Below are 27,514 nucleotides of genomic sequence, written 5' to 3' on the forward strand. Positions count from 1 at the left end.
TTTGATCATCTTCGTCTTTGGAAGCTCTAATGAAAAAACTTTAAATGGATATTTGAGAGAATTGTCCAATTATCAAAGTATATACAGAATTTATATTATTTTTTACATTTGTCTTTACAGATTTAGTGCTTATGGCTTAGTATTTAAGGATGAAATTAAATTTGAAATTTATGATAAATTAGAATTTGTTTTTTTTGTTTATTGAATACCTTTTGAAATTTTGTTTTTAGGCTGTTTTGTGATACTATTTTATGTTATTTATAAGATTTTTCCAAATTACTTTTGAAAGAGACTTTCTAACACTGGTGACACCACATTACATCATCATATAATCTCTAACTTAATTACATATGATGATTACCTGCATCATATGCGATATGATAAAAAAGCTCCACAGATAATAATTTTACGATGAAGTTCTCCCTAAATTATTGCATGTATGACATACTTGACGGATAGACTCTCTCTCACAACATACGACCACAATGAACGACTCTGCGTGCAGTACTCTGGAACTTTCGATAATCTTGGCATCATATAATCTGAAAGAATTCACATGGTCTAGATTCGAACCTCTTACATGGGTGTAAAAACTTTTAGACCTTAACCATCAAGCAATTAAATTGTGTGAGATGAAACCTTCTAAATGTGACGTCTAATATGATGTAATTTATGATAAAAGTTATACGGTAAAACTAATAGATTTATTTAGTAAATCTGTGGTATAAAATTTTCAAAATAAAAGTTTCAAAATAGTTTCAAAAAGCATTTTCGAATTTAAAAAAAAATAGTTTGAAAACAAAACTTTAAACTTAAAATTAAATTATAAAAACTTAGAATTTGAAAACATATAATTCAAAAACTATGTAAAAATATTTTTTATTGTTTTATTATTTATTTAAATAATTACTATATTTATATATAAATCAAGGTATAAGAGTTTTTTGTCTCGTTAATGAAACATCTTTTGATTATTTTCTTCCTTGGAATCTCTTCTAGTAAAACTTTAAAAGGCTATTTGAGAGAATTTCCCAATTATCAAATTATATAAATAATTTATGTAAAATATATAAATGGAACTAAAGTTATAATTTTATGATAATTAGTTTTTTTTGTTTATTGAATACTATTGTGAATTTTTTTTGTAGGCTGTTTTCTGATAATTATTTTATGTTATTTTATAGATTTTTCCAAATTTGTTTTGAAAGAGAATCTTTTTAACACTCGTAACACACATTACATCATCATCATCTATCTCTACGAACTACTCATGAATTGAATTTATGCACATAAGAAAGCAAGACCAAAACGAGGAGCACTCCCATCGATCTCTCGAGTAGCCAGAAAGGATCAAAGAAACCAAAGTTTAAGGAAATTTGCAATTTCTACCGAATAAAGCCAATAGTAACAAAAAAAATGATTCCAGTCTTTACTAGAGCCGTTTACAGTCAACAAACGCGATCTATTGTTAAATTTGGGGGCTTGCAAGGCTTTCAGACACAGTCAATCCCGCTCTACGCGAAAAAGCATCGACAAAAGCTTATTAAAGATAATGTCGATCCTTAATGAGATAGTATCAACTAGATTAATCCGAGACCTCATAATATGAACAAAGTGTCTAGCAACAAAAGTAAACCAAGGCAAAATTAAAGTACTTGAGTTCATAACAGAAACAATATAGTACTCCGAAATCATCCTGACAAAAAAAAAAACTGTCAAAACTAGGAAACAACAAGATCCGGTCCGGAAACGACGAACAAAAGAAACAAAAGAGGCCTTATAAGCGAGACTAGCTTCGTCACCAACCAGGCAACCATAGACTGAGGGATGGGACTTTGAGTCACAGAATCCTCAGAGACATGCAGAAGGTCGAGACGGAAGGGACCAGTCCGATACATCAGCAAGTTCGACCAGAGCTTCGTAGTCCATGCCCATCTCCTTCAAGCGCACAAGCTCGCCGTTCGGCTCAAGCCCTCCATCTTTGAACTCTTCCAACAGCTCGATGTTCGCAACGACCTCGTGAATATGAAACTCCTCCGGCATGCTCTCCTTCTTTTACTTCTCCCACTTCCGTAATTTTCAGGAAGAGTGCGGCAAGCAGTCCAAGACGCCTTGTGAATGTCCCGATCACGACTAGCTTCAAATCCGCATTACTCGCTGCAAGGGCAGCCATCTCCTGTGCCGCGTTACCACCCTCAAATCTGGCTCTCTCAATCCTAATTCCACTACAAGAAAACGTAAGCTTAACGAGGAAATTTAACGAGGAAAAATATTCCTCGTAAAAGTAGTTGATTTTGCGAGGAAAGTACGTGGAAAAAGAAAAGCATCGTTATTTCGTCGTAAGGTCACGACAAAACATATTCGTCGTAAAGACAATGTAAATTGACGTGGCTTTTACGAGGAAACAATATTTCCTCGTAAATACGACCTAAATTTCGCGAGTTCTTTACGACGAAATATTTTACGTGTACTTAACGAGGAAATTTTGATTCCACCAACTTGGTAGGTGGCTCACGTTTTTTTTTGGCCATCCAATTAATTTTCGTCGTAATTTCATAGTAAAATTACAACTACCAGATTCGAAATTTCCTATAAATATGGATGTTTGAACATCATTTTAAACACACCAACAACAAAAAACGTGAAAGAAAAAAAAATGGCTGGCTCTGGGACTATTTACGAGTTGCGGAATTGGATGTATATGCATATAGATGCTAACGGGAGAGTGACGAAAGAATACCTTGCGGGGCTGGAGACATTTATGCACCAAGCAGATTCAACACCGCTCGCCCAAGAAAGTGGTAAGATGTTCTGTCCTTGTCGGAAATGCAACAATTCGAAATTGGCAAACCGTGAAAATGTTTGGAAGCATTTAATAAATAGAGGTTTCACGCCAAATTACTATATCTGGTTTCAACATGGGGAAGGTTTTAATTATGATCAGAATGAAGCTAGTAGTAGTAATAGCAATTTTCCGGAAGAACCGGTTAATCATCATTTGCATAATGAACATAGTTACCATCAGGAGGAGATGGTAGATTATGATAGGGTTCATGATATGGTAGCTGATGCATTCGTAGCTTATGATGAAGATGAAGAACCTAATATAGATGCAAAAAAGTTTTACGGAATGTTAAACGCGGCGAATCAACCACTTTACAAGGGTTGTAGAGAATGTCTCTCTAAATTGTCGTTGGCTGCTAGAATGATGAATATTAAAACTGATCACAATCTACCTGAAAGTTGCATGAACGAATGGGCGGACTTGTTTAAAGAGTATTTGCCGGAAGACAATGTGTCTGCTGATTTTTATTATGAGATTCAGAAATTGGTTTATAGTCTTGGGTTGCCTTCGGAGATGATAGATGTCTGCATCGACAACTGCATGATCTATTGGGGAGATGATGAGAAGCTAGAAGAATGTCGATTCTGCAAGAAGCCACGATTCAAGCCGCAAGGACGGGGACGTAATAGGGTACCGTACCAAAGGATGTGGTACCTACCAATTACAGACAGATTGAAAAGATTGTATCAATCAGAGCAGACTGCTGAAAGATGAGATGGCATGCCGAGCATACTCAGACGGATGGTGAGATGACTCATCCATCAGATGCAAGAGCCTGGAAACATTTCAACAAAGTACATCCGGATTTTGCTAGCAATAGCCGGAATGTGTATCTCGGATTATGCACAGATGGATTTAGTCCGTTCGGAATGTCAGGGAGACAATATTCATTGTGGCCAGTCTTTCTTACGCCATACAACCTGCCACCGGACATGTGCATGCAACGGGAGTTGCTATTCTTGACCATATTGATACCTGGTCCGAACCATCCAAAAAGGTCCCTGGATGTTTTCCTACAACCACTGATAAAAGAGTTGAAGGATTTGTGGTCAACAGGGGTGAGGAGGTACGACTGTTCAACGAAGACGAATTTTACAATGCGAGCTATGCTTTTGTGGACCATAAGTGACTTTCCTGCCTATGGGATGTTGTCTGGATGGACTACACATGGGAGATTAGCTTGTCCATATTGTAATGGAACGACAGATGCGTTTCAACTGAAGAATGGTAGGAAGACAAGTTGGTTTGATTGTCATCGTCGATTTCTTCCCATTGGCCATCCTTACCGAAGAAACAAGAATTTGTTTAGGCACAAAAGGGTTGTGAGAGACACTCCTCCGCCATATCTAACTGGAGAACAAATTGAAGCACAAATCGACTACTACGGAGCTAACGAAACAGTTCGTTGGGGTGGTAATTGGCATGTCCCTCGTAATATGCCTGATTCTTACGGTGTTCATCACAACTGGCACAAGAAGAGTATATTTTGGGAGTTGCCATATTGGAAGGATCTTCTTCTGCGCCACAACCTCGATGTGATGCATATAGAGAAGAATTTCTTTGAGAACATCATGAATACAATATTGAATGTCCCAGGGAAGACAAAAGACAACATAAAATCGAGGTTGGACTTGCCGGATATTTGCTCAAGAAGCGAGTTACATATTAAAAGCAATGGACAAGTTTCCGTTCCGATATTCAGACTGTCTTCAGAAAAAAAGTCGGTGTTGTTCAACTGGGTGGCATCAGAAGTGAAGTTCCCCGATGGGTATGTTTCAAATCTCTCTAGATGTGTTGAAAAGGGTCAAAAGTTCTCCGGGATGAAGAGTCATGATTGTCATGTCTTTATGCAACGACTACTGCCCTTTGCATTTGCGGAGCTACTTCCAACAAACGTACATGAAGCACTTGCAGGTTCGTAGTGTATTATATCACAATAATTTTATAACGGTCTAGTTTGCAAAATAATATATGACTAACAATGTGTTTAATTGTTTTTGGAATATAAAAGGCATTGGAGCATTTTTCAGGGATCTGAGCACACGCACTCTTAAAGAAGAAGTTATGGAACAGCTTCAGGAGAACATTCCCATCTTATTGTGCAACTTGGAGAAGATATTTCCTCCTGGATTTTTTGACGTCATGGAGCATCTAGCTGTCCACCTCCCATATGAAGCATTGCTTCGTGGACCTGTACATTACGGATGGATGTATCAGTATGAGCGAGCCATGAAATATTTGAAGGGAAAAGCAAAGAACCTTGCCAAAGTTGAAGGTTCTATAATTGCTGGAAGTTTGACGGAAGAAGTTTCTCACTTCACATCGTACTACTTTGCGTCAAAAGTACGTACCCGGAGAAGAGCTCCAAGAAGATATGATGATGGTGGGGTTGCGCCAACATATGCAGTTGCTGGTGTTCCAGACATCTTTAGCCAGATTGGACGACTCGGTGGGAAGTCTAAAGAGGTTTGGTGGTCGAGTGAACACGACGCTCATAGTGCACACACCTATATTCTACTCAATTGCGAGGATCCATTGATGCGTTATTTTGAAAGGTAACATAAATGGACACTTCAAAACACATATAATTAATTATATAATTGCAAGAGATTCATTCCTATGAAACGTGATTAATTTTACAGCCTATTTGTTTCTCAAGTCGAAGAAACATTTCCTGATATATCCACAAGTGACGTAGACAAAAGGAAAGATCAGCACTTCATTAAGTGGTTGCGGAATCAGGTATTATAACTCAAATTATTTTTTCATACATGATTTGTATTTTAATGTTCTCTTTATTTTTGGAGGTTGATTATGACGACGATGCAGATTATCCTAAGTGGTTACACGAAGTAATTCAATCTCCACCTGTAAAGGTCACCACATCACAGATGTATTTCACACGAGGCTATACTTTTCACACATATGAGTATGGTAGACAGCGGGCGACCAGTAACTATGGAATATGTGTGAAAGGGGAAACAGATTTCTACGGGATCTTGACGGAGATTATTGAAGTCGACTTTCCAGGGATACTGAAGCTGAAATGCGTCCTCTTCAAATGTGAATGGTTCGACCCCGTCGTCAACAGAGGTGTTCGGTCTAATAAATTTGGTGTAGTTGATGTCAACGGTGGACGACGGTACAACAAATTCGAACCTTTCATCTTAGCTTCACAAGCAGACCAAGTTAGCTTCCTTCCATACCCTTAGATGAGAGATTCAGGTATAAATTGGTTAGCAGTGATCAAAGTTACACCTCGAGGACGAATCATCAATGGAGAAGAACCACCATTGCAAGAAGAACAGATAAATGAAGACGAGGAACCTGAACAAGAAATTGATGACATCCTTCTCATTGATCCGCATAATCACGAATGCGAAGATCTTACCGATGATGCCACAGATGAAGCTGTAGAAGACGAGTTTAATGAAAATGATGATATTTCTAGTGATGACGAGAATGTCGTTGTATCCGATTGATGTATTTGATTTTGTGTAGTTTGTTTTATGAATAAGGTAATGTGAGAGTTTGTTTTATGAATAAGGTAATGTTGGAGTTTGTTTTATGAATAAGAAAATGTGGGAGTTTGTTTTATAAATAAGTAAATGTGGGAATTGTGGTTTGGAATGGAAATAAAGATGGGGTTTGGAATATATGAAGTAGAAGATAAGGAATATGGGGTTTTGGGGTTTGGGGTTTCAGATTTTAGGGATTTAAACGTACTACTCGTTAATTCCTCGTAAGTTGACGTCGAATGTACGACGTAATCCTCGTTTATTCCACGTAGGACAGAATCGTCGTAAAGGACTCGTTAGCTAACGTGGAAATAACGACGAAATTAAAAAAATAAAGAAAGCGAAACCCGTTAATTCCACGTAGGACGGAATCGTCGTAAAGACCTCGTAAGGTAAATAGACGTAAATACCACGTAAAGTAAATGACGAAGGAGGCACTCTTTAATTCCACGTAGGATGAATTCGTCGTAAACACCTCGTAACAAAAATCGTCGTAAAAACCTCGTAGACTAAAAACTAGAAAAAAAAGGAAAAGAAGAGAGATACCAGATTTACATGTCGCAAGACTTCCAACAATTATAATACTTAAGTCTCGCCCACATAAATTCTGATATCTTTTTCTCTTCCTTTTTTTCCAAATATTTCTAATTTGGTGAAAAGCGGGACTTGCTACTTCCTCATAGTATAAAAACTAGTAAAAAAAGAAAAGAAGAAAGATTCTGGAATTATATGTGGCGAAACTTACGTCTCGTCCACATAAGTTCCAAAATCTTCTTCTCTTCTTTTTTTTTTCAAATATTTCTAATTTGAAAAGCATTTTAGTGAGGTGTGTGATTTGAGATAGGATGTGTTTTGTGAGTTTGTGTGTGGTTTGAGAAGGAAAGTTGTGGGTATTTATAGAAAATATAAGCTCGCTAATTCCTCGTAACAAGTTAACTCGTTAATTCCACGTAACGTAACTCGTCGTAAAAACGTCGTTAACGAAAACGCGGGCCTTTGTAATTCGTCGCTATTTCCTCGTAAATGAAAACGCGGGCCTCTGTAATTCCCCGTAACTTTACGAGGAAATGACGAGGACAAGTAATCTTATATATCCCCGAGCGAGCTCGCTCTTTCTTTCCTCTCCACTTCCTCCCTATTTCGCAGCAATGGTAAATCTCTCTAATTCCTCTCTAGTTTGATTAGTTTAGGATAGATTAGGTGGTTAGTATAAGGAATTTAGATAGGTTTACGGATCTTATGTTATTTAGTGTTGATTAGGTGGATAATGTTGGGAAGTATATTGTTCACGAAAATTTAAAAAATTAATTTTTTTTCTCAGGTTCGAAAAGGTAGACTTACTGCCCATTACAGAGAGATGTTCGGTGAGCCGCGTAGTCGTTTAGACCCGTCGTCTTCTTCAGCTCCCGGTTCTTCGGGTCAGGAGACTGTCCCCGAGACTCAGTACACTCAGAGAGTCTTTGGATCTCCTTCTCCTAGTGCACCATCGGTTCCTCACGTGCCTCTCCCGATGGCTCCTCCTCTTGTGCCTCCTCTGATGGCACCTCCGATGCCCGCCGAGATTCATCCCGATTTGATGGTGCCTCCGAGTGCTCCTTACTCGCAGTACACCGTAGAGGACATTTTCCGTCTGCCAGGCAGAGAAGGTTTACCAGTCATCGACCCCGACCGACCGGACGGAACTTTGTGGTATGTTTCATTATTTTTTTATTCTTTTTAAATTCTTTTATAACTTTAAAAAATAATTTATATTTTAAATTTGTATTTTCCAGGTGGGGGATTGACAATTGTCTTGCATCAGACGTAACCGACACGATAAAATGTTACTTCTTCATGGCACATCCGAACTGGAAAATGACGCCTCACTACGTCAGAAAGACGTGGTTCAAAATTGACGCTGTAAGTTTCTATTAATTAATTATATATCTTTAAATTTTTTCATTATTTATATATATATCTGAAAAACTAATTATAAATTATTTTTTCCAACAGCAAAAATATAATTGGGCCTTGGGGATCACTGAGAGGGTGAGGAAGAAGTTTATCGCGAAGGCGAAAGTTCGCTTGTTGGACACGGTCTCCAACTGGAAGGGTGACTGGATCGTGAAGGGGTATGAGCGTGGCAAACCCGCTGAGCTCACCACGGATGTCTGGGATGGCCTCATCCGATATTGGCGTCTTCCTGATTCCATTAGAATCGCCCAGTCTTGCTCTAACTCCTGTAACACAGTCGATGAGCACGGGAACGGGCCGATGCTTCACACTACGGGCCAAAAACCCCACGCCGGTGTCCGTTTGGAAATGGTAATTAAATATTTAATTATATTAAATTTTTAGTATATTTTTATATATATTCTAACAACTTTCTTAAATGTTTTTTAGGCCAAAGAGACGGGAGAATTCTCCCGTCTCTTATGCAACTTTACGAGAGGACCCACAAGAACAAGGCGGGCCGATTTATAGATGGCAAGTCCGAGCAAATCGACAACGATTTGGCTGCTCGGGTTGAAGAACGCCAGACCCAGCTGACCCAGCAGTCCACCGATGGATTACCCGTCACCTTATCCACACCTGAAGTGGATAAGCTTTACGAGGAGGTAAATTTTCAAAAAATTTAATTTTTTTAATTAATCATTTAATTTAACTTTAAATTTTTACTAACAAAATTTATTTTTTGTTTTTAAGGTTGTCCCTAAAAAAAAGAACGGACATTGGGGATTGGTTCCGTCAACGATGTTCCGAGAGCAACATCGTCTTATGTTCAGCGACGGGATGATGAAGTCTCTCAGCTGCGTAGGGAGTCCGAAGAGCTGCGTAGAGAGTCTACTGAGCTGCGTCACGAGTTGAGCTCGACGCGATCTGCGTTCACAGCTCGTGTGGGTGGACTCGAGGGCTTCTTGGACGTTGTAGCGGCCACAAATCCGGAATGGGAGACTTTGTTGAGGACCATGCGACAACAAAATCCTATCTCAGGCGAGTCACCAACCGACGACTCACATGCCGAGGCGGATGTAATGGCGAGGAGTGATGAATTCTACCAGGCGATTAACCACCCTTAGTTCTTTTTAATTTCGGTTCTTGTATTATGAATTCAAAACTTATTTATATATAAAATATTTTGGTTTTGATTTTTTTAGAATTTTAATTTTATTAATAATTTAAATAATTAAAACTATTTTTTTAATTATAATTTTTTATATTTCTGTAAAATAACGAAACGAAAGTAAATTCGTAGCTAATTTTGCGGCTTCTTTACGTGGAAGCTTAACGTGGAAAGCTATCAAGGTATTTACGTTTGCTTTACGAGGAAAGCTATCAAGATATTTACGTTTACTTTACGAGGAAAGCTATCAAGGTATTTACGTTTACTTTACGAGTATTTATTTACGTAGGTTTTACGAGGAAAGTCTTTCGTGGTATTTACGAGGAAACTTAGCGACGTCCTTACGTGGAAGCTTTACGTGGTATTTACGACGAAATATTCCTCTTCGCTTTTACGACGAAATTATTTCCTCGCTAACTTACGACGAATTAGCGAGGATATATGCGTTACGACAAACATATAACGACGAAACGGGTTTCCTCGCTAATTTCTCGTAATACTGCTTTTACGACGAAGTCACGAGGAAAACTACCCTCGTAAAACTTGTGTTTTCTTGTAGTGTTCGCCACATTTAATTCTCCGGACAGTTTCTTGTTCTCAGCTCGAGCTGACTCAAGCTCCTGCCTCAGCTCCCTGATTGTGATCTTCCCCGCTTCAACCTCCTCTCTACTCGGATGATCCAGAAGGTGGCCCTCCATCATCGCGACAAGTTCGTTTCTAGCCTCCACAACCTGATAACGGAAAATCCCAATCCATGAAAACCAAAAGTAAAGGAGAAAAGATGATCGATCAAATTTAAGAGTACCTTCGCATTTGCAGCTGCCATCTTGACGTAAGCATCCTTCTCCATCAAAGCACTTAAAACCAGGAGCTGGAAACCTCGGGGCCTCATATATCGAGCAAGGCGAGCAAGATTCTCCAGATCCCCGATATCGGGCCATCACCTTCATAAAAACAACAAAACCGGTACTGATGTCGTAACTTTCACAGTTCGAGCTCGAGTATGCCTATGCACATTCGAACTACTCGGAGAGTTGGAGTTCGAGTTCAAAGAAACTGGCGATCTCTGCCCAAAAGAAACCGTCCATTGGTCCTCCTGGGAGCCAGGGATCGTAACCAACGATGAGCTTGTTGTGATGTTATTCCCTCGGGTTGAATTAGTAGTTCAAAACGTCGCCATTCTCGACATCCTTCTGAACAATCGAACGATGGAAGCCAACTCGACTGGCGGGATTGCACGAACTTCTAAATAAAAGGAAAATTTTCAAGTAGTCATAACCATATACCAAAAAACAAACAGAAGAAGAATGGACTCACTTGCTACCTGAGCCCCACTCGAGCTAGCATTAGCATGACCTCGAAGTGCCGGAGCTCAACCTTCTCCCCGAAGAAATTCCAGTGCGGCCTGCACTCTGGATAGTCAATGAGGCTGACCTCAGCGAAGAACCTCGATTAGCCCTTAAAGATCTCTGCTATACGCGAGCTCCTCGAAAGAACTAGAAAAAGAAGCAACTTTCGAAAAAATCGTTCTTCCCAAAACAAATGCAAATTAAGAAATGATAGATAGATGGGAATAACCAACATCCTCGCTCCATCTCAAGGAATTCTTGTGAAATCAAATTTTCCACAAATGCTTGGTCGACTTTGAAGACTAAGAAGTGCTACCTCCATTTATAATCACAATACGGGATCCCCTCTATTACCTGACGACCAGGCGGAGGCGATACAAGAAAGGTCCCTTGAGCCCTATTGTTCTGTTTTATCAAGAAAATTTTACGAAGCTCCTCAATACTGAATAACAGTCCTCTTTGCGAGCCCTAACCGATAGCATCAAGAATTGCCTAAGGAAATTGGGGCATATCTAGGCAAACACCAAACTCAGCTTCGCTAGAATCTCGAGCAGAGGCTCTGGAATCGGGAACAAAAAACTGCACTCCTCAAAGTAAGTGGAGTAGGCTTTGCAGTAACCCTCAATGGCGAGACGAGATCAAATTTGACGGCGCGATCGACCTTACAGCTCTCATAAAGGTTGTCCAGGTCAGATTTCTCAGTGAGGACGGGAAAAGGGCCGAATATAGTCATCAAGGACAGATTTCTGAAGAAAAGAGAAAGAAAGCAGAAGGTTTCCGAGAAGAAAAAAATGAAAGTAAAAAATGAGAGAACAAAAGAATGAAGAATCGCCATTTATTTGTATAAGGCAACTGAGGCGGCATGTCCGCTACGTTCAAGGAGAATAATAATAATGAGCATTATCTATTCAAAGTTGTCTCAAACTGCATAATCAAAACCCGGCAGTTGCGGCAAATTTAAGTCATAAGCGGCGGATGTTGACAAGTGCCGAGGATCATGTGCTCAATCACGATCAAGGGAAGCACGCCGAGTAAGAATCAAAGCTGAGGCAATCACACCTTTTATGTTTTGAATCTCTACTCAAAAGGGTCTGAGGATACTTGTTGGGCCTAAAAATGGCAAAGAACGAATGAGCCCATGATTTAAGTAAACAGCAAATTTAACTTGGTCAATGTAGAGCATGTGATTAAAGGAGGTAGTTGAGATGATTTCAGAGGAGAGTAGCTGTAAAGAAAGAGAGGAAGTGAGAAAGAGGGGAGAAAAGGAACCCTAAACACAATACACATCATACAAGACCTCGACCTCTCATTCTCTACATTCTTATCTTAGTTCTTAGTCATTGTAATCCCATTTTATTGTAACCATTGCATTCGGTCAATCTCTATTAATAAATTCCAGTTTTGTTAACCGAAAATTTGATTACATCATTGTATTCTAAGGATATTGTTGTCCACATTATTTTCTTCCCTAACTTCTTACAAACAATCACTACCAAATATCTAGTGTGGTTTTTAGGATCCACATGTAGTTACTGATATTGTGCTTTATTTTTATTTTTAGTGTTAGTTTTATCATTTTATTGAGTCAAGAAAGGGATGATAAACTTTTTAGCTTACTTATTATCTAAACATTCTCTAGCATCATGCTTAGATTAACTGACTGCATGGTGTACTGAATGGAAACACTAAAGTGGATCATATGCCAGTAACATCCATACTGCTGAGAATGTCTGAGAGAACCAAAGTTGACTTCCAACCTTAATCAACAACAACTGCTTGTTTTGGGGCATGGTATACACTGGATCAGATTTCTCGTGTAAGTCTGGAAAGTAAAAACTGTGTGTTTATGGTTTCCCTCTCACCTCTCTTCAGCATCTAAGAAAAAAAAGATTAAGATGATTTCCTAAGATGCAAAAGAGTAGGAAAATTTTCTTTGACCCCACTATTCTAATTTAAAGGGATGATCACACATTGTTGGAAGCGAGGAGTAGGAAAATTTTCTCTAACTCCATTATTCGCCTACACAATGCAAAATAAAAAAAAGGAAAAAAAGATGAACATTGTAGCAGGGTCATTTTTCATAGGAGAAAATCAAAGAAAATGAAAAAAATTCAGAGAAGAAATAAGAGAGAAGAAAGAGGAAAAAAATCAGAGAATACTACATGTGTGTTCAGATTTTTTCTTAAATAATAGTTCATGTGTTCAGTGATTCATATTCTCAAGATTTAGCTTACAGTTTATTTGCATAAATGAGGGCAGTAGAGGAGTACGTCAGGCGATATGAGTTGAATTGTGTGTTGGATGGTATGGTTATGTCTACATTATTCTATTTATGTAATTTATTCAGTCATAGATTTTGTCTTGCTTAATTATGTATGAATAGTCATCGTGTTAGACTTATGGTTTTATTAGGGTTTTGATGAATTATTGATAACATAAAACTGCTATGGTAATTTAATAGGAACCATTCAACAAAATTGATCTTATTGCTTGTGTTCTAAAGTAGCTAACTACAACTATGAACTTAGGATTATAGACAAATACGAAAGTATGACAATTCCGATTGCGCTTGGCCTTGGGCATGCGAGAGCAGGTCTGATCATCTAGTGAACATATCAGTTAGGACGTTTACGCTTGTCTAAGGAAGTGTCGATCAACACTCAATAGTATCAATCGACACTCATTGCTTGTTTGCATGCGAGAGCTGGAACATAGGACTTAGTCATCTGATTAGACTCGCAGCGAGAGCTGGATATCTTATTATTGCATTCGAGTTCTAGGACAGTTCATCACACACCCTTAACATCTATAACTGATAATTATGATTGCATGAAACCCTAAGTTAAGCTTTCCTCTCATATACTTCACAACCAACTGATTCACTTCTAAACTACTCAAAGTAAAAATAAATATTATAAATATATAACTTAAATAAATTTAAAATTTTTGTTTTATCACAATATATTATACAATTAATCTAATAAATTAGATAGATTTAATTAAAAAAAATCATAAAAAGATTTGAAACAAATTAAAATTAAACTAAATAATAATTTATATAATTTATATTTAATAAATACAAAATAATATAATTATATATATAAAATATTAAAATACACTAAAATAGAAATGTTAAAATATTTTGATTTCGTAAATTACGTTTTGTTAATCTGGGGCTTTAAAAGTCCATTAAACAATTTATATGTTTGGAACAACAAAAGATTATATGAATGTTTATTTATTGTTTCTGGTTAGTTAGTTGTTAGTTGCTAGGCTTCAATTTAAAAATTAATAATTAAAAAAAAAATCTGTTGGGCCAAATCTCTACTTATATCCATGTCTCTTTTTGTTGGATCAATTCTTTTCTAATAAGTCAAAATGATTTCATAAAAAATGTGAATAAAAGTTACATACATTTTAATCAATTAAAAATCCTAATTTTATGTTATAATTGAAATATATAGAGAATAAGAGTATTTATATCAAGTGTAGTCAATATAATATATATGAACGTAGATGACAAAAAGAAAATATACATGAACACAAAAATGTATTCATATTTCTATATTAGCAACATTAGTTATTTTGTATGTAATAATATACAATCTAATAAACATTATATATTTTATTTAAGTAATATAATAATTCAATAATAGCCATTGAATAAAAATAAAAAGAGTATATAAACAGATATATACACATTATACATTGTATAGTAGTATAATAACAAAAATAATTATGAAAATGTTTAAAATATATATTATCTAAAGATAAATGATTAAGGTAAAATTTGGAAAAAATAACATTCATTAAGATTATATTTTTGAAAACTACTCCATCTTTTATTGTTTTTTTTAAAGTACACTTATCTATAAGTAAATGACAATACTATATAATTTAAATATCTAAATTAATACTTTTCTATAAACAGAAATAAATTTGAAATATTCCTTGAAAAATTGTTCTAGAAACAAGTCAACAACAATAAAATTTTCACTACACTTTTTAAAAATAATACTATAATATCTCTACCAGGAAAAAACGGCATCACCACTCGTTTTTCTGTTCTTTATTTTTATTTTCAATTCACAGAGCATATATGTCGATATTAATTTTGTGAATTCGTGATTTATTTCTGGTATTATTTCTGTTCTTTATTCTTACAATTCTGGTATTATTTCTTCACCGATGTATATCTTAGCGTAATAATTTTGTGAATTCTTTATTTTAATCTTGTCGATATTGTCTCCCTTTAACTTCTATGATTCTCACATTTTAATTTTTTTCAGTTCATTCTCTTATGATTTTAGTTTTCTGTAGTCTCTTTCTTTTCTTTTCCATGTATTTGCCATGGTCTATTTCTCTCTTTTTCTTAGTAAACGTTTGCTTCAAATTTCATGTAGTCCTAAATTTTAAACTAACCAAATAACAAAACTTACTATAGAGAAGGAAATAATAACAAAGAAAAAATAGAAAAAGTATTAATCTTTGTGAATTCCTCTAAATTACAAGGTCCTTAAAAGTCTAAATCTAGGTATATCACTTATCTTCGTTCCAATTGTTTTTATCTAAAAATAACAAATAAAGATAAAAAAATAACTGTGAAAAAGTTCTTAAAAATCAAAATCTGGATCATCCGTAATAGCAAAGAGTTTCAAACTGATAGATTGTTATACAAAACTAAATTATGAAATATTGAACTAATAAATAAGCTCACAAGATCGTATTACGAGAATAGAAATTTGTTTGCAACACTGTTGTATAATTCTTTTCTTCAAATAAAATTTGTAAAATTAAAAGATATAGTTAAGTCTTATATATTTGCGATTTTCTCTATTTGTTATATTAAAATATTAATATTTATTTATTTCAGTTATAAATAATAATAATTTGGAATTTAATTGTTTAATGAGAAGGAGAATAAAAATGCATTTTCATATATTAAAAAGTGTATTTTTCATTAATGAAAAAATATAGGTGTAATTTTAAAATTTTAAATAACAAATAGAGTAATTTTCAAATTATTCCAGTGATTAATACTAATAATAAACAACTAATTTTTAAACCAATTATAATATAAACCAAATTATTGGCGAAATAAATTACACAAAATAATTGTAATGATATTAATTTAAATCACATAAAATAAATATGATATAACTAAAATATTTTAATGCTAAATATTTAATTAATGTATAAATTTGTATAATTAATTTAAACTAAAATATGCGCTACAAATTATGATCTAGTTCTTTATATTAGATGGAAATATGTTTGTAATTAACAAATAGAAAACAAGGTTGAAAAACGACAGTGGTACGAAAAGTTGAATAAAGAGTTGTTAGGTCAAATCAGTTGACACAAATAAATGACATAGAGAGGGGAAAGTGGGGCCAGTAGGTGGATCCCTACGTTGTCATCTCTACCAAAAAGGTGGGGACAACTTCGTAAATGCCCGCCGTATAATTAAAATTTAAATATAAATTAATCATTTAATCTAAAAACATTTTTCTTTTTCGCTTATGGCACAGCTTGTCGGTATGCGTGCAAACTCCTTTCACTGTCTCTTACTGTTCGATGTTCAGACCAGCCACTGTCTCTCTCTCTCTCTATAATTTCGCAAGAGAACACTTGCTTTCGTTCTTGCTTTCACTGATACACTTTTTGAGTCTACTTTGCTCTTCATCCTTTGTTTCTTTCTTTAGGTTTTGGTCTCTCTTACTGCGTAACTACTCACAATGATCCAACTTGGGTTTCTTCTTCTACTGAGAAAGTGTTTTTGTGTGATTGTGTTATTTTCTTGAAAGAAGCTGTAATTTTCCTAAAATCTTCGGTTAAGCTTTTTTACTTGTCTGAAAACACCTTTTTTCTCTCTCTTTTGTCTCTGCTTCTTGTTCAAACTTTGTGTTCCACTTGTCTGTGGACTTTCACTAGAAGACACGACCTTAGAATCTTCTTTGTCTGAGAAAACAAAAGAGACACGCACTTTAACTTACGTTACGACTTAATAAACGACGGGTTTTCAGAGAAGCTCGCATCCGAGTGAGAAAGTGGAAGACTTTTATTAATGGCGATGACTGTGGCGGTGGGGAATCGCCATGAGAGTGGTGAGAATATAAATCGGCATTTGGATAGCAGCGGGAAGTATGTAAGGTACACGGGGGAGCAAGTGGAGGCACTGGAGCGCGTTTACTCAGAATGTCCTAAACCCACGTCTCTCCGCCGTCAACAGCTGATCAGAGAATGCCCCTTTTTGGCCAATATTGAACCCAAGCAGATCAAAGTCTGGTTTCAAAACCGAAGGTAACAAAAGATTTGTAAGTTTGGGTGGATTTCGATTGGCATGTGGTTTCTAGCATTCTCCCTTAAAGGTGTAGTGATTGTTTTTATTTGTACGTTTCAGGTGTCGAGATAAACAGAGGAAAGAGGCGTCGAGGCTGCAGAGCGTAAACCAGAAGCTTTCAGCTATGAATAAGCTGCTGATGGAGGAGAATGATAGGCTTCAAAAACAGGTTTCTCATCTTGTCAGTGAAAACGGATACATGAAGCAGCAGCTCACCTTGACCACACTCGTAATGCATCCGAAGAGAATATATGTATGATTCCTTTGGTATTTACAAAGTTCTGATGTTAATTCCGGTGTTTGTGGATTTTCAGGGGACTGATGCTAGCTGCGACTCCGTGGATCCAACTCCTCCTCAGCATCCCCTTAGAGATGCAAATAGTCCTGCAGGGTAATTAAAAGATGAGCTGATTAACTAGCTTCGCTCTGATCTTTTTTTTTATAACCAACCAACTTATATTGTTTATTTTGGCAGATTGATGGCGATTGCAGAGGAGACCTTGGCAGAGTTCCTTTCAAAGGCTACAGGAACTGCTGTTGATTGGGTCCAGATGCCTGGTATGAAGGTAAAATACGTTTTCGTTGTTACTTTATGTTGTGATAATGTGTGTACTGGAGAGGAGAGGTTGACTGAATCATTTTTTTTTTGTGTGTCTTCAGCCTGGTCCGGATTCGGTTGGCATTTTTGCCATTTCACAAAAATGCTATGGCGTGGCAGCTCGAGCCTGTGGTCTTGTCAGTTTAGAACCTATGAAGGTTAAGGAGTTGCTCTATGTTCCAATCTTTTTTTTTTGTTCCAACTTCCAAATTTAATTGCAGATTGTTGAGATACTCAAAGATCGACCATCTTGGTTCCGCGACTGCCGGAGCATTGAAGTTTTCACAATGTTCCCTGCTGGTAATGGTGGAACGATTGAACTCATATATATGCAGGTGAAACCTTGTTTCTGCGTCTCTCTCTCTTTTCATTTAGTTTTTTCTTTTTTTAACAAATTACAAATTTTATCAGACATATGCACCGACGACTCTGGCTCCTGCCCGTGACTTCTGGACCCTGAGATACACTACAAGCCTTGAGAAGGGCAGTTTTGTGGTATGCTCCATATCTTTGTGAGAAAATATATCTATCTGAATATGTTTGATGATAGTGAAATGATATTCTCTGTGTGTGCTTTTTTTAATAAGGTTTGTGAGAGGTCTCTCTCTGGTTCAGGAGCTGGTCCTAATGCTACTTCCGCTGCTCAGTTTGTGAGGGCAGAGATGCTTCCTAGTGGCTATTTAATAAGGCCTTGTGATGGTGGTGGTTCCATAATTCACATCGTCGATCACATTAATTTTGAGGTACGGAAGATAATAGCTAAATCATTATCCCTTTGTACACATTCCTCAACATCCAATTAAAAGGATTGATTCTAATTCATTGGTTCTTGCAGGGTTGGAGTGTACCAGACGTGCTGCGGCCCCTTTATGAATCTTCCAAAGTAGTTGCACAGAGAATGACAATTGCTGTAAGTGTAGATATGACTCAATCTCCCTTAAGAAGAGTGTCCTTGTTCTGTCAAAATAACTATTTGTTTTTATTTCGTGTTTTAGGCGTTGAGATATGTGAGGCAAGTAGCGCATGAGACAAATGGAGAAGTGGTATACGGATTAGGTAGACAGCCTGCGGTTTTGAGAACTTTTAGCCAAAGACTAAGCAGGTTTTGGATTTTACAAGCACTTACCATTTTGTGCAAATGATCTTTTTTTTTAGCTCTTTTGATTTGAATTGTTTTTATGTTTTCACTTACAGAGGTTTCAATGATGCGGTTAATGGGTTTAATGACGATGGGTGGTCCATAATGCATTGTAATGGCGCAGAAGACATAACTGTTGCTGTTAACTCTACGAAGCACTTGAATAGTTTTTCTGATCCACTCTCTTTTCTAGGAGGTGTGCTCTGCGCCAAGGCTTCAATGCTTCTTCAAGTAAGTTCTTATACTGTTTTTTTTTTCTTCTTAAACATCTCTGTCGCAGCTTTGGGAATTTTTTTTTCTGAATACTTTTACTTTGTTCTCTGTCTCTTTTGGTGTACATTACATAGAATGTTTGTCCTGCGGTTCTCGTTCGATTTCTAAGGGAGCATCGGTCTGAGTGGGCTGATTTCAATGTTGATGCATATTCTGCTGCCACGCTGAAAGCTGGTGCCTTTGCTTATTCCGGAATGAGGCCTACAACGTTCACCGGTAGCCAAATCATAATGCCATTAGGGAATACAATTGAAAAGGAAGAGGTGGGCTCTCTCATTTGCTTTGAGATGATGATATCTATATCAGTATCATCCTTAATGTTATTTTTGTTTTAATGCTTCAGATGCTAGAAGTTGTTAGATTAGAAGGGCATTCTCTAGTCCCAGAAGACTCATTTTTGTCTAGGGATGTACATCTTCTACAGGTATTCTTCCTAAAACCATAGCAAACACACAATTGCCTCTTTAGTCATTAGTAACTAAATGATTTAATGATGCACTGGCAGATTTGTACTGGGGTTGATGAGGATGCTGTTGGAGCTTGTTCAGAGCTTGTATTTGCTCCAGTCAATGAGATGTTTCCTGATGATGCTCCCCTTGTTCCTTCTGGTTTCCGAGTCATACCTGTTGATTCTAAAACGGTATATTACTGCTTACTTTTCTATCACTGGTTTGTTGATGTTCATAATGGTTTATTTTCTCTCAAAGACATTTTCTGCCTTGATGTACAGGGAGATGCTCAGGACTTGCTTACTGCTAACCACCGGACATTAGACTTAACTTCAAGCCAAGATGTGGGTTCTACACCAGAGACGGGTTCTAGTCCGAGCTCACGGTGCATACTCACGATTGCTTTTCAGTTCCCCTTTGAGAATAACTTGCAAGAGAATGTTGCCAACATGGCTTGTCAGTATGTGCGGAGCGTGATATCCTCGGTTCAACGGGTTGCAGTGGCGCTCTCACCGTCTGGGTTAATCCAGATTCCTGGTTCCAAGTTGTCTCCGGGGTCCCCTGAAGCTGTTTCTCTTGCAATATGGATCTGCCAAAGTTACAAGTGAGTTTCCTCTTTTGCTTAATAGCGCTCTCATCTTATATGGGCTTTAGTGAGACTTTAAAAGATTGTTATGTTCCTTCTTCTTACTTGGGGCTTGTTCACGCCAAACACAGACAACACTTTGGCTCTGATTTGCTGAGGACAGACTCACTTGGAGGTGATGCGTTATTAAGACAACTATGGGATCACCAAGATGCTATATTGTGTTGCTCTTTGAAGGTAATTAATGGTTAAACCATTTTGGCTGTAGAGTATCGGGTTAGAGTCCTAGGGCCGGTCCTCAACATAGCCACGTTAAATATTGGCCTATAGTTTCCAAATTTTTGAAGAAAATTACATAGACATAAGCCTCCAAATTTGTAAAAAAAGAAATTTTTTTATTAAAACTTTCACTAAATCGCATACATCCCCGGAATCTAAAGGACCGGCATTGGTTTAGACATTTTGGCCAGAATTCAGTTTGGTTTAAAATCGTCTAACCTCTGGGTTTAATGGCATTTCAGCCACAGCCAGTGTTCATGTTTGCGAACCAGGCAGGTCTAGACATGTTAGAGACAACGCTCGTTGCGTTACAAGACATCGCATTGGAGAAGATCTTTGACGAGTCAGGTCGTAAAGCCCTCTGCCCAGATTTTGCCAAGCTAATGCAACAGGTAAAAAAAAAAATGTCACTTAGCTGTTTGTTTGTTTGTTTGTATGTTTGTTTGTTATTGACCTGATATAAAAACATGTCTGTGTGTGGGTTTATTTTCACTGTTGCAGGGATTTGCTTGCTTACCATCTGGAATGTGCGTGTCGACAATGGGGAGACATGTTTCGTACGAGCAAGCTGTTTCATGGAAAGTGTTCTCTGACTGTGAAGACAATAACAACAATAGACTTCATTGTCTTGCTTTCTTGTTTGCGAACTGGTCATTTCTCTGATCTCTGATCCTCTTGTTGTCTTTAAGGGGGTATCCTTTACTCATTTTTGATTGATTTAGGTGCTTTATTTTGTAATTTATTTGTTCTTATTTAGTAGCTTTCGGAAATATTTCCCGCCTTACACTTCTCACATCTATTAGAGAGTACATCTTATATATTAAAACAGAAGTCACAACCTTGATTCATGTGTGATTTTTTAAAAAATGGACCTAATGGACATATTCATAGAAATTCATATTACATTTTAGTTCAGACTAATAATAAATAGAATTTTAAATATTTTAATCATAATATCTTTTGATATCTTTTCATTTTAAATATAAATATATTTATTTTAAAATTCTAACAAATCTGTTTAAAAAGATTTTTACAAGATCTTCATTTTTGAAATTATATTTAAATATTTTCGCTAATTTCAAAATTAGTTTAAAATATTATTATACATTAATATATTCAGTTATATAAAATTAAAAATAAAAAAATCTATAAAATTTTATTTATTATATAATCATAATCAATCATATTAAAATAAAATTATTATATTGAGCTAAATATAATAAAATTGTATTAAATTTATATATTTATATATTTTATTTTCGTAATTATAAAATATTTATGTTCAAGAATAAAATCTAATATGTTGGTAAGATGGGTTAACATTATCAAACTATATAATACATGTATAAAAATTAACATGTATTTCTTTAAAGTTAATAATATAAAATCTTTGTAATAATATATATTTATATATTATATTTTAAAAATTCTAATAAATCTGTTTAAAAATATTTAAACAATAACTTAATGTATTTTAAGTTATCGTTTAAAAATGAAAATAAATAAATTATATCCTATTTTATCTACTTTATAGTCATGATCATATTAAAATATAATTATTATACTAAAATAAATTTGATAAAATTATATTCAATTGATACATTTATAAATTTTATTTTCATAAATATAAATTATTTATTTAAAATATTATATGATGATAGAACAGCTTAAAATTAACAAACTATATAATACATATCTAAAAATTAACATATCTTAGACTTTTATATATACAATAATAAATTATCTAAAATGAATAAGTATAAAAATATTGGTAAAAAGAAATCCAGTTTTGAAAGACGGGTCAGAATTTAGCATAAATTAAATACAAAATCATTTTTAAATATATTTTCTCATTAATATATGAATTTGCTTAATAACTAAATGCAAATACAATAAGATAAATATATAATAAGAAGTGGTAAGTACATACAGTTTAAACAATTAATTAATTATAACATGTAAATTATAAAATTATTGTATTTGAAATAGTTATATAAATATTTAAGTATATGATTAACATTAAAAATATATACCACTTATGTTCTAAAGCAATAATTTATGTATAGAAATGTGAAAACAAACACCCGTGCGGTTGCACGGGTCAAAATCTAGTAGTAATTAAACATCATGTTATTCCTCTAACTGAAACAGAGTAGCTTATAATTTAGAAGTATACAATTCTCTAGCTTATATACGCGTATGTATTATGAGCATGTAATTACTAATATGCTATTCTCTATATACACGACACGGTGCTCAAGTTTAAGTGTTTAACAATCCAATTTTGTCCATAAGAGTTCGGATTTTTTCTGGATATAAGCTTTGTTAAGCCTCTTGCCACTAGACCTACCTAATAAACAATTAACTAAAAAGGTGGTCTATCTTGTAAGAAGTTTGAAGGTGGAAAGCTTTATGCTTGTATATCTCTCTCTATCCAGAGTCGGTTCTGATATTTTTATTTTAAATGCATTTTTTGATATGTTTGTCTTTCATGAAGCATGCGGTTATTTGCAATGTGTGTAGTTGCATAATAGAATAATGGTGTCAAGGTATTCAAGGTGAAAATCTACATTGAGCAACATTTTTCATTTACAGACTTACAAGACAGAAAATTTACATTGTACCACTTTTTTATTTACAAAATTTATTTCACCTTTCTCTCACGACGAACGGAAGAACCCTAAGAAAATATCCTAGGGAACAAATTCCGGGAGCTGTCCCACTTCATTTCTATTTAAGTATTTGTAGGCTCCTTCTCAGCTTCTAGGCATACTCGTTAGGTGTGGCTTCAGATCTGAGTTTATGGTGAGGTTCAGACAGGTTATATGGTCGGATCTCATATACCTGAGCTCGGATGAAGATTAGATGGGTGAATGGCATGTCGACTTTTGTGTTGTGTTTCTGAGTTTCTCTTATCAAACTCTACAGGAAAACTTTGATGTACATGCTCAATCTTGTGTACCTCATGTTTATGGCTGATCCTAGGTTGCCAAGTTTGTGTTCTTGTGCTAGCATGTAGTCTTGAGTCTGTTTTCTGATTCTGAGGTATTGATGGCTTGGGATTTCTTAGAGAAGTTATCTTTTTTTTTATCACTTGCTTGCTTGATTTGGGATGTCTCTCCCGCTTCAAACTGTTTTCTGGTGCGCGGTGCAGGACTAAACCTGTTTTGATGTGGGTCTCTACTTCTTCCATCAGTTTTGGTGAAGCTTTTTTCCAGTTGAGTCTTTGGTGGTTGTGCGTTCTCGGATCTCCTCTCCTTGTCTTGTGGTCGTTCTTCTCGAGGTTTCTCTTAGTTTTTGGTCGGGGCTTTAGCCTTGGATTGTGAATTAGAGTTCTTTGACTCTCTGGATTTGGTTGGTCTTGAGGCTGTGATGTTCGGTGGATTCAATGAGTCTTTGTCTATCTTAGCTTATGTGGCATCTCCTCATTTAGCGGAATTGTCTTCGGTAAGTCTTGTTGCTCGATCTTTGGGTTTCATGTTGATTGTCATGTGTGAAGCTTCGATATAGCAAAGTTGTGACATTCCTTGGTCTTTAACCGACATATTTTATGGATTTAGTTGTAAGGAACTGGAGCTTTAGCTCAATTATGTTTGATTTTTGAGTATTTTGATTGTCAATTGTCTTTTCAGCATGCCGCTCGACAAATGCCCTAGCTCGGATGGTTTTCCAGCTGACTTTTACAGATTAACTTGGGATATTTTTGGTCCGGACTTTGTTGTTCAAACTAAAAGAAAGAACGCTAATCAAATTCTTGTTATTAAAGGTCCGATCTGATGTTTACGATTTGTTGTGGTTAATCTTCCCCCCCCCCCAATTGACTAAGTGCAAGTTAGAACATGGTAGCTTCTGATTCACGGCCAATGAGACTTCGCTTGCAAGCTGAACTCTTTTTGGCATCATTCGCAGAGAGAGAGAAGAGAGCATACGCAGTGAAGAAGGGGGTGGAGCTTATATTTCAAAGTATATTAAAGGTATTCTAAAATCAAGATTATCCCGACGTGAGCAGTCAGGCTGGAATATAATAGATGATACAACTTATATGGCTTTCTTTGAAGAATTTTCGTCTCTTAATCCAATTTTTCATACTTTCTTATTTTACGGGAGGCTACCCTCTCCTTTTAGTCGAGTAAGAAATACCTCTCCTCATCTCTCTATCCATAAAAAAGCCCTTCCAAGAGGAGAGCGGAAGCTTCGGGATGAGTATGCCATGGATTCCCAAATTATTCTCGTCCTGATCCACTATGGAATTTTGGAATCTACAAAAACATTCTAGGAAAGGGCTCGTAATGATCTTCTCAAAGATCACAAGGTGCTGAAGTGGCAGCCGTTCCTCGGGGGATCCGTAGGTTTTTGTGAAAGGGATACTCTTACTTATCATGTCTGAAAAGAAAAACCGAATTCCTCGATTTCATTCGACTTATCCACATTTCCATTTCTTGTAGAGGAAGGCTAACTGCTTGCTGTATGAGCGGTAACGTCCATGTACGGTTCCGCCAGAAGGGCGGTGGACAGAAATGGCCTTGGAGGAACCCCTTACTCTCGTCTTCAATGGGGTCTGCTCTTTTTTTTTTGGGAGAGTATGCCAATATGATCTTAATGAGGTGCGGAACTTTGCATCTGACATTCGTTGGGCTTCCCTCTTCGGGAGCCTGCCTTCCGACGTTTTTGTGCAATAAACCCCTCCGGTCGAAGACTAGTGGTAGGTGGTCCCGCGTATCTTTCAGAGAAGGGTAGCCTTGTGTGTAAGCACAGCAATGAACTGCAGCGAACCCTCAGACGACCTATCTAAGAGGGGGGGGGGGGGGGGGGGAGATCCTCAGTAGTGGTGACCCTTTCACTCTTCCCACGGACTGATACATGTACCGAATGCTCATACGGGAAAGTTGACTCGTGGGTCTGGAACCTAGGGGGTTGCTCCGAGAAATCCTTTCTTTCTCGTCCACTCAGGGGGTGCGGACACACCTGCGCGGATTAAAGGTGACAGTTACAAGAATGGCGGGGAAGTGAATAGTACATGGCTGCTGCTCTGGCGGAGATTCGTGTTCTTGTGGCTTCAGTTAGTTGAAGCTTGTTCTTGAGTGACGGATGCTCGTGGTTCCTTGTTGGAATTTATCTTTGAAAATCTTCTCTCAGCCCTAATAATTTGGACCTTCAACGGTTTCTCGCTTCTCTCGGTTTCCTCTATCGGTTTGCTTTGCATCTTTCATGGTAGTTTATGTAGCCTAAGAAGTCTTAATAATTTTCTTTCATCATTGTCTCATGGTAAGGCATTTGTTATTTAGTTTCCATCTTTGGCTCTAGAGGTAGTATGTTACTAAAAACCAGATTTAAGTTAAATTGGCAAACCCAGTCAAAAACTGGTAAAACTCGCTAAAACCAGTGATCAAGATTGATATTAAAATCCTATTTTCTCAAATTCAAGTATTTTTTTTTAAACTGCAAATTTTAAAAATATTTCATAAAAAAATTCATATTGTTTTCTAAGTATCTATCTAAATAAATTATTTTATATTACTTTTGTAAAAAAATATTTTTTGTTTTCATATCATTTTTAGATTCTAATAATTATATAAAATTTTATAAAATAATTTTATGTTATACATATAATAGTTACTTAATATAAAATTTAATTAAAATTTAAAATCTAGTTGAACCAGTTGGACCGGTCCGACCATTGATCTAGTTACAATGCCGAATCAACATCTGGTCCGGTTTTTAAAACACTACCTGAAACAAATAGAAAAAATATCTCAAAATTAGTGGTGAATGTACATATTTTTTATTGTTTTGTCTTGTAATAAATAAATTAGGTTTATTTAGTTATGAATATTTTTGATAATTTTTTTTTGGCAACGAATCTTTTTGATAATTTAACATATTAAGATGGACCTTTAAAACTACACACAATTTTTTTGGAATGCTTGACCCGAACAAAGGAAGAAAGATTGTAGAAGGAATGCCCCATAGTAGATATATCATATATACTGGGCTTGGATTGTCAAATCGAGCCTTGTTCGAAGATCTTTAAAATATAACTAGTGGTATTCCGGCGCTACGCGCCGGGTTCGTATGTCTTGTTTTCTAATAATTTTAATTTCTTTTTGTAACAATTTGATAGTCGTTAGTGATTGTAATGAATTACTTTGTTTTGAAGTTGTTTAGATCAAAAAGGAATATCATAAATCATTTTCACTAATCGATTCAATAAAAATAAATAAATAGGTGATAGTTGCACCAAAGTAAATATAGTTGATCTTAAAGGATAAGGCAAAATCGATGTTCCAAAAGAAATAGATAACAATTTTTTTTCTCCTTTTAAAGTATTAACAATCCTCACATGTTTTGTCCATGTCATAGATGCGACAATAGGTTAAGGATTCATCATGGACATATTGGTTAAATACTTTGTATTCAAAATAATATTGAATTCATATTTATTGTGTTGCATTTTTATTTTATTTTAGTTTGTAATGTATATTGTAAATTAAGACTTGAACTTCTTTTTCCAGATTATTCCATTTAGTTTACTGTTACCATGGATTAAATTGTTTTGCTGTTTATTAATAGTTTTTTAGTTTATTTTATCTGTGGATGGTGGTAATTGGATAATCGTTCTTTAGAGTCAAAGTCATGTGCCAAACATAGTTTAATCGCAGTGCGTACATTGCCGTATTGTTTTCCGTTTAGAAATGTAGTTTTGGGCATCCATATATTTATATTTGACTCTTTAATAAGATGCCAATTGGCTAATTAAGTGACATGTCTGGGCTGTTAATCGATATCACAACATTGTATGTGGTCGTTGTTACGTCTGATCAACAAAATTGGCAAAACTGAAAAACGCTCAAACATTTTGTGGAATTTTTCTTGTGTTAAAAGCTTTTGACGAACTGAAGGTCAACTTTGGGTTCACACTCAGGTGGACGACATCCACCCAGCTACGCTCTTATGTTTATATCTCCGAAGTTTTAAAAAAACGTTGTATGTCGGGGAAAGCTATTTCCTGTAGAGTCAATTTACCTTTGATAGA

At 35.9% G+C, this 27,514-nt stretch overlaps 3 protein-coding genes across 4 annotated transcripts in view; 2 read left to right on the plus strand and 1 right to left on the minus strand.

The window, feature by feature from the left end:
* Window positions 1-27,514, minus strand: part of LOC103873306 — a 728,778-nt gene that overhangs the window by 497,558 nt on the left and 203,706 nt on the right. The window lies entirely within an intron of this gene.
* Window positions 10,556-21,323, plus strand: LOC103873430 (homeobox-leucine zipper protein REVOLUTA). Of its 2 annotated transcripts, none has more exons than XM_033272586.1 (18): window positions 10,556-17,118; window positions 17,219-17,411; window positions 17,473-17,549; window positions 17,634-17,724; window positions 17,819-17,914; window positions 17,978-18,091; window positions 18,168-18,251; window positions 18,344-18,499; window positions 18,592-18,666; window positions 18,752-18,858; window positions 18,951-19,125; window positions 19,242-19,430; window positions 19,511-19,591; window positions 19,673-19,807; window positions 19,898-20,220; window positions 20,334-20,439; window positions 20,724-20,873; window positions 20,983-21,323. In XM_033272586.1, exons 1-18 carry the CDS (start codon window positions 16,883-16,885, stop codon window positions 21,142-21,144), a joined length of 2,550 nt encoding a protein of 849 aa, XP_033128477.1. In that variant the 5' UTR covers window positions 10,556-16,882; the 3' UTR covers window positions 21,145-21,323. The 2 variants fall into 2 exon arrangements, with proteins under 2 accessions (XP_033128477.1, XP_009150087.1); XM_009151839.3 differs by having other exon boundaries at window positions 10,814-17,118; window positions 17,219-17,387.
* On the plus strand, window positions 22,527-25,026 carry LOC117125871 (uncharacterized mitochondrial protein AtMg00530-like). Its single transcript, XM_033272657.1, is given in 3 exon segments — window positions 22,527-24,704; window positions 24,707-24,733; window positions 24,736-25,026. Coding segments are annotated over 3 exon segments (273 nt in total). The 5' UTR covers window positions 22,527-24,523; the 3' UTR covers window positions 24,801-25,026.

This window comes from Brassica rapa, chromosome A06 (genome assembly GCF_000309985.2).
Source record: "Brassica rapa cultivar Chiifu-401-42 chromosome A06, CAAS_Brap_v3.01, whole genome shotgun sequence".
NCBI lineage: Eukaryota > Viridiplantae > Streptophyta > Magnoliopsida > Brassicales > Brassicaceae > Brassica > Brassica rapa.

What these genes read in the sequence shown, in the direction of transcription:
- LOC103873430 (XM_033272586.1), top strand. Translation starts at nt 16,883, where the DNA reads ATGGCGATGACTGTGGCGGTGGGGAATCGCCATGAGAGTGGTGAGAAT. An exon ending in TCAGTTTAGAACCTATGAAG is followed by an intron (nt 17,915 to 17,977) that starts GTTAAGGAGTTG and finishes ATTTAATTGCAG; the next exon opens with ATTGTTGAGATACTCAAAGA. An exon ending in GGGATGTACATCTTCTACAG is followed by an intron (nt 19,592 to 19,672) that starts GTATTCTTCCTA and finishes ATGCACTGGCAG; the next exon opens with ATTTGTACTGGGGTTGATGA.